This window comes from Borostomias antarcticus, assembly GCF_949987555.1.
Source record: "Borostomias antarcticus genome assembly, chromosome: 13".
In the NCBI taxonomy this organism is placed as follows: domain Eukaryota; kingdom Metazoa; phylum Chordata; class Actinopteri; order Stomiiformes; family Stomiidae; genus Borostomias; species Borostomias antarcticus.
This window is the reverse complement of record NC_140246.1, coordinates 13,990,288-13,997,787: the sequence shown is the minus strand read 5'-3', so window position 1 is coordinate 13,997,787 and position 7,500 is coordinate 13,990,288. Positions and strand designations below refer to the sequence as shown.

Sequence of the window (7,500 nt, the reverse complement as noted above, 5' to 3'; positions counted from 1 at the left end):
CCCTGGGGAGGGGGGTGGAGGAGAGGGAGGTGGATGTGGGGGGGTAGGGGTGGTGGAGGGGAGGGGGGTGGAGGAGAGGGAGGTGGATGTGGGGGGGTAGGGGTGGTGGAGGGGAGGGGGGTGGAGGAGAGGGAGGTGGATGTGGGGGGACGGGGTGGTGGAGGGGAGGGGGGTGGAGGAGAGGGAGGTGGATGTGGGGGGGGGTGGAGGAGAGAAGGGGCAGGGAGCGACAGGAGGGGGCGTGAAGGAGACGTGGTGGGGTCAGCGTAGCAGCTGCTGAGCTGGTCAGAGCCGGTCTGCTCTTGAAGGACACACACACCTCCCCTTCTCTCTCTCTCTCTCTCTCTCTCACTCCTCATCCTAGACTCTAACCTTCATTCCTGTCTCTCTCCCTCTTTCTCCTTCTCTCACTCCTTTCTCTACAGAGAGCTAAAAGGTCCTTCAGGTACTATAAGCTCACTTCAGCTCCCTATTCATAAAAGACCTTGGGTGAATAATTGCCATTTTTATGCCAATAATAGTGTTTGAAGAGGGAGAGAGAGGCTGGCGAGAGAGGGGAGGATAGAGAGAGAGAGAGAGAGAGAGAGAGAGAGAGAGAGAGAGACATGCAGGCCAGCAAGGTCAGAATTACCCTCCACAATCAGCAGAGCTGAGTGGAAAACGCAGACACACGAACGCGCACACACACACACACACACACACATAAACACACACACATACTCACACACACACACATAAACACACACACATAAACACACACACACAAACACACACACACACATACACACATGCGCCCAGAATGAAAAGCTTTTCTAAGTACCCATTCAGACCACCTTACTTTATATAATTATAATACAGCAGCTGCACTATAAGCAAATGACTATTTTCAACAGGCATGTACAGTAACACATGAGCAGGGGTTAAATTGGGATTTGTCATGTGAGGGGGGCCTGGGTTGGCAAGGGGGCACGTGGGTGTGTGCAGTGGCAGCAGTGATGGCGCTTCCTTGGCTGCATTCTTTTAACAATAAAGGCCGAGATTTTTTTTTTTAAAAGACAGAGAAAAAAAATAGTTATGTTTATGATATTAATTTAACCCCTACACACGAGCATACATTACCGACACAACTGTGTAAATCTCTCCTTTCGTCTGAGTGTAGCATTTCCAGAGGGAGACCACCTCCGCTCTCTCTCACTCTGAGTGTGTGAATGGGTTTCAAATCTGCCGTCTTTAATTCATTTAATCACTGCTACTAATCCATTAGATTCACGTAGTCCATTTCACCTTGACCCCCCCTCTTCTCTATCTCCATCCCTCCATCTCCATCTTTACCCCCCTTCTCTCTCTCTCGCTCTCTCTCTTTCTACATCCCTCCATCTCCATTAATCTCTCTCTCTCTCTCTATCTCCCCTCTGTCTCTCTTTCTGCTGTCTCTCTCTCTCCTCTGTCTCTCTCTCTTTCTCCATCCCTCCATCTCCATTCATCTCCCTCTCTCTCTCCATCCCTCCCTCCCTCCGTGCTTTGAAGCGCAGGCTCTTCTGGGAGGCCCAGGAGAGATGCTCTATATTTAGACCCTTCTCATTAGGGCTGCTGCTAATTAACGGGTACACACACACACACACACACACACACACACACACGGTGATAGGTGCAGGTTCATCAGTAGAGAGGAGAACCGCCCCCATGACCGGAGACAGAGGAAGGACAGGACAAGACAGGACTAACAGAGTAGAGGGCGTCACGCTGTCATTAATCACCCTAATCATGGTTCTGACACGTTATGTCACAGATTTGATCCACAGCAGGACAGAGAGGAGAGAGAGAGAGAGAGAGAGAGGAGAGAGAGAGAGAGAGAGGAGAGAGAGAGAGGAGAGAGAGAGAGAGAAGAGAAGAGAGAGAGAGGAGAGAGAGGGAGAGAGGAGAGAGAGAGCGAGAGAGAGAGAGAGAGAGAGAGAGAGAGGAGAGAGAGAGAGACAGAGGAGAGAGAGAAGCAGCAGAAAGAGTGACAGAGGGGAGAGAGGAGAGAGAGAGAGAAAGAAAGAAAGAAAGAAAGAAAGAAAGAAAGAGAAAGAAAGAAAGAAAGAAAGAAAGAAAGAAAGAAAGAAAGAAAGAAAGAAAGAAAGAAAGAAAGAAAGAAAGAAAGAGGGAGAGTCAGTGTCTGGCTGTCTCTCTATTGGTCATATATCCCGTCCAGAAACATGGAGTCACATGTTGTGCTCTGCAGCTGGGGTGTTCAGAGAGTCAAAATGATTCACTGCGGAAAAAACTTGTGAAGAATATGGTGCTTGGTGAGTCATAATGCTGTTTTTTCCCACACAACAAATCCCCAAGCATCCAGCCTGCTATTTGTGCCAATCTCTCTGGTACAGGACAATGAGAGAAATTTGCAATTCTATTTCACAGTTTTGAAGCAGGTTAAGGAAACAACATTGCGGGCTGGAAATGTGCTTTGGGCTTGAGAGAAGTTTGTTTTGAACGATTGTTTGAGGATGAATGTGTCAGCGAGTCTGTTCCTCATCTTTAACTGTCACGGGTTCAGACGGAGGTCACCGGAGTACTTACCCCACCCCAGTTGAGCGTCCTAGCGAGGTCATTTCCTGTCCCCAGAGGAAGTACGGCCACGGGAGGCGCAGGATTCATCTGCAGCTCGTCCAGAGCCGACAGGATCCAGCCCACCTGGAGAGAGAGAGAGAGAGGGGGGGGGGGAGAGATAAATTAGATTAAAAAGGAAGAAGAGCTGTGCATCTGGATATTACTGTAACAACAGCACCTCCGCACAGCAACATTAACATTTAGTTTTTCTTTGGCTTCAGCACTAGATGACTGTATGCTCTTAGTTACTTGTTTAGAAAAGAGAGCACTTGTGAGTTCTGGCGAGTAGTAGTACACTGACTTCCTACGTTATATGCAATTATTATAAGTCGATTTGGATAAAAGCGTCTGCTAAAAGACTGCAATGTAATGTAATGTAGCAGTGGTCTGTGTGTGTGGGTGTGTGTGTGTGTGTGTGTGTGTGTGTGTGTGTCAGTGGTAGTATCTCACCGTTCCATCTCCCCCACAGGCCAGGATACGCAGATTTGGCACTTTCCTGTATAACTCCAACCTAACACACCCAGACACACACACGCACACACACGCACACACCCACACACACACACACAAACACGTGATGCAAGCAGGAGGGATTAGAATGTATAAGGTGTCAGGATCAGGACTCACACTGCTATTGTAGCTGATCAGCTAACCATGGTGTTGTGTGTAGGCTGTAGTGTGTAGGCTGTAGTGTGTAGTTAGTAGTGTGTAGGCTGTAGTGTTTAGGCTGTAGTGAGTCGTGTGTAGGTTGTAGTGTGTAGGGTGTAGTGTATAGGGTGTAGTGTGTAGTGTGTAGGCTGTAGTGTGTAGGGTGTAGCGTATAGTGTGTAGTGTGTAGGCTGTAGTGTGTAGGCTGCAGTGTGTAGTGAGTAGTGTGTAGGCTGTAGTGTGTAGTAAGTAGTGTGTCAGCTGTAGGCTGTAGTGTGTAGTATGTAGTGTGTAGTATGTAGGCTGCAGTGTGTAGTGTGTAGGCTGTAGTTTGTAGTGTCGGCTGTAGGCTGTAGTGTGTAGTATGTAGTGTGTAGTATGTAGGCTGTAGTGTGTAGTGGGTATGATGTAGTGTACTCACGCCTCACGTAGGCCTCCCTGAGAGAGGTCAAACACCTGCCGAGGGTTTAGCACCCACATGAACATCTGTAACACCTTGGTGCCCTGAGACACACACACACACACACACACACACACACACACACACACACACACACACACACACACACACACACGTGATAATCTAGTTCCATTGCTAACTGTTAGTTATTTGCATTTATCAGCTCATCAGAGTGATAACGACGGGACGGGGAAGATGGAGGCAAGGTGAAAGGTCACCGACCTGGTTGCCGCCACTCTTGGGGTTGACGAACACCAATACCGGCTTCATGAGGGGCGAGGGGAGGGGCTTCAGCATAAACGGACGCCATTTTGACTCCTGTAGGAGATGGGGAGATATTACAACCAAACACACACATGCACACGCACACGCACACACACACGCACACACACACACACACACACACACACACACACACACACACACACACACAGAGAAACTGAACAGAGAGAGATCCACTCACATCAGTGCCCTTCTTGCTGGTTCTCCTTTTGAAAGACGTCCTTTTTTTCCTCCTGGTGGAATTCTTGAATGAACTCTGGAGAGAAACGGAACGTGAACACATCATCGACCAAATCACCTTTTCAGAGTGCACAGAGCCATATGATGTGACCTACAGTAGGTGCATGTGTGTACGTGTGTTGTGTGTGTGTGTGTGTGTGTGTGTGTGTGTGAGGTGTGTAATCAGACCAGTGCTGAACAGCCCAAACCCTAGAGCTGACACATACCGCTCAGACAGGCTTCACTTCACATTACATTAGACAGGGCTGGCGGACACACGCACACACACACACACACACACACACAGACACACACACACACACATGCACACAGACACACGCACGCACACACACACACACACACACACACACACACACACACTCCTCATGCATGCTTGCCCCATGCCAACATACACATGCGTGCCTCACACGCACACTTCAACACACTGTTCTTAAACACACACACACACACACACACACACACACACACAAAGGTCAACACTCGCACTGTTTGGCACATCCCCTCAATTTAGTATCCTATAATTAGAGTCAAAAGTGTCACTTCTCAGCAATGTAACTGAACTGAACTCACAGTAAACTCACAGTTCTTGGAATAGCTGTAAATACTGTGTGTGTGTGTGTGTGTGTGTGTGTGTGTGTGTGTGTGTGTGTGTGTGTGTGTGTGTGTGTGAGTGAGTGAGTGAGTGTGTGTGTGTGTGTGTGTGTGTGTGTGTGTGTGTGTGTGTGTACGTGCGCATGTGTGTGTGTATGAGTGTGCGTATGTGTGTGTGTGCTTGCGCATGTGTGTGTGCGTATGTGTGTGTGTATAGATATGTGTGTGCGTATGTGCGCATGTGTGTGTGTGCGTGTGTGTGTGCGTGTGTGTGCGTGTGTGTCTGCGCGTGTGTGTGTATGTGTGTGTGTGTACCTGGGGTTTCCTGACTTTGATAATCCAGGAGGGGGGAACGATGACTCCTGCATGAGCCCCCAGAGAACACGGCTCCTCAATCTGATGTAGCATGAAACACGTCACCTTGTTATGGAACTGAGGAGAGGAGAGGAGAGGAGAGGAGAGGAGAGGAGAGGAGAGGAAAGGAAAGGAAAGGAAAGGAAAGGAAAGGAAAGGAGAGGAGAGGAGAGGAGAGGAGAGGAGAGGAGAGGAGAGGAGAGGAGAGGAGAGGAGAGGAGAGGAGAGGAGAGAGGGGACATGAGAGGAGAGGACAGGAGAGGACAGGAGAGGAGAGGAGAGGAGGAGAAGAGGAGAGGAGAAGAGGAGGGGACATGAGGAGGGGAGGGGAGAGGACATGAGGAGGAGAGGAGAGGAGAGGACAGGCGAGGAGAGGCGAGGAGGAGAGGAGAGGAGGAGAAGAGGAGAGGAGGAGGGGAAATGAGGAGGGGAGGGGAGGGGAGAGGACATGAGGAGAAGACAGAGGAGGAGACAACAGTATCAATAAAATGTATTGATTCTTTGTTGGCATAAACCATATGATATACAGTAGGTACTTATATCACTAGGCATATGTAGCTGGGCAGAGCTACTGTACCCAACAGACTTGATTTAGAGGAATAAAACACTATGAAACTCACAGCCTGTTTGCACCACGAGCAACTGATGGCGATGATTTCCTTACTGTGGAAGAACTTCTGCTGGAAACCCTGTAGGTCACAAACAGGTAGGGGTGAGGCAGGATAGGTGTTTGCGTGTGTGTGTTTGTGTGTGTGTGTTTGTGTGTTTGTATGTGTGTGTGTGTGTACTCTAGGTGTGTGTGTGTGTCTGTGCATTTGTGTGTGTGTATGTGTGTGCGCTCGTGTGTGTGTGTCTGTATGTGTGTGTGTGTGTGTGTGTTCGTGTGTGTGTTTGTGTGTGTGTTTGTGTGTGTGTTTGTGTGTGTGTGTGTGTGTGTGTGTGTGTGTGTGTGTATGTGTGCGTGTGTGCGTTACCTTTCCGCACTGTCGACACTTCCCCTCTTGGCGGCGCCGATGCACCCAGTGATGCCTCAACATGTTCTGCTGTAAGAGAGAGAGACACACATCACACACACACACACATACACACACACACACAGGAAGACAGACAGACAGACAGACAGACAGACAGACAGACAGACAGACAGACAGACAGACAGACAGACTGATAGGCTGACGTGAAGAGGCTTACGTCTCGGAGACAACGAGAGCCTCCCTCCCTGAAGGTGGGCTTACAGCGGAAGTTAATCTGAGAGAGAGAGAGGGAGAGAGAGAGGGGGTTAGAGAGAGAGGAGACACAGAGAGAGAGAGAGGGGGAGAGAGAGAGAGAGAGGGGGGAGAGGGGGAGGGAGAGAAAGAAAGGGAGAGAGAGAGGTAGAGAGGGGGGGAGGGATAGAAAGAAAGGGAGAGAGAGGGAGAGGGGAGGGAGAGAAAATGGGGATATTAAGTATTAGGGTGTCTGGTAGGCAGGGTGTGTGAGTATTAGGGTGTCTGGTAGGCAGGGTGTGTGAGTATTAGGGTGTCTGGTAGGCAGGGTGTGTGAGTATGAGGGTGTCTGGTAGGCAGGGTGTGTGAGTATGAGGGTGTCTGGTAGGCAGGGTGTGTGAGTATTAGGGTGTCTGGTAGGCAGGGTGTGTGAGTATTAGGGTGTCTGGTAGGCAGGGTGTGTGAGTATTAGGGTGTCTGGTAGGCAGGGGGTGTGAGGTTGTGTTTGGGGTGTGCAAGGCCTTCCACATTAGTTTAGGCACAGCAGAGCAGTGCTGTACCTGTACAGTGTGTTTAACGGTAATACATGGTGTGTGTATGTGTGTGTGCGTTAGTGTGTGTTGTGTGTGTGTGTTGTGTGTGTGTGTGCGTGTGTGTGCGTCTGTGTGTGTGTGTGTGTATTCACCTTCTCCAGCTGTTCGATGCAGGCGCTGTGAACCACGATCTTACACGCAGCACACTTCCTCCTGGGGGCAGACTTCTTAAATGAGAGGACACGGACACCAGAGACAGGAGTGAGACACACACACACACACACACACACACCTTCAGTCCCTGACAGGACATGTTTATTCTGGTCTGAAATGAGACACAAAATCTGCAGCTTTACTGAAGTCACAACAGTTACCCTCTCTGCAAAACATCAAACGGATACTTAGTCAGGCCACTAAAAACTAGAGTGGGAAGAGAGGGAGAGAGAGAGAGAGAGAGAGAGAGGGAGAGAGAGAGAGAGAGAGAGAGAGAGAGGGGGAGGGAGAGAGAGAGGGAGAGAAAGAGGGAGAGGGGGGGAGGGAGAGAGGGGGGAGAGAGGGAGAGAGTGGAGAGAAGGAGAGAGGGGGGGAGAGGGAG

At 49.7% G+C, this 7,500-nt stretch overlaps 1 protein-coding gene across 1 annotated transcript in view; it reads right to left on the bottom strand.

Moving 5' to 3' along the window:
• dgki (diacylglycerol kinase, iota) overlaps positions 1-7,500 on the bottom strand; it is a gene marked incomplete at both ends in the record, with an annotated part of 53,299 nt that overhangs the window by 20,249 nt on the left and 25,550 nt on the right. The window contains 11 exons of the mRNA XM_084447577.1: positions 1-2; positions 2,563-2,676; positions 3,043-3,103; positions 3,662-3,744; positions 3,923-4,018; positions 4,164-4,238; positions 5,129-5,245; positions 5,788-5,856; positions 6,142-6,210; positions 6,359-6,415; positions 7,058-7,132. The exon at positions 1-2 is cut by the window's left edge and continues 124 nt beyond it. Of these exons, the coding sequence (XP_084303703.1) occupies positions 1-2; positions 2,563-2,676; positions 3,043-3,103; positions 3,662-3,744; positions 3,923-4,018; positions 4,164-4,238; positions 5,129-5,245; positions 5,788-5,856; positions 6,142-6,210; positions 6,359-6,415; positions 7,058-7,132 (818 nt within the window). The remainder of the gene's footprint in view (positions 3-2,562; positions 2,677-3,042; positions 3,104-3,661; positions 3,745-3,922; positions 4,019-4,163; positions 4,239-5,128; positions 5,246-5,787; positions 5,857-6,141; positions 6,211-6,358; positions 6,416-7,057; positions 7,133-7,500) is intronic.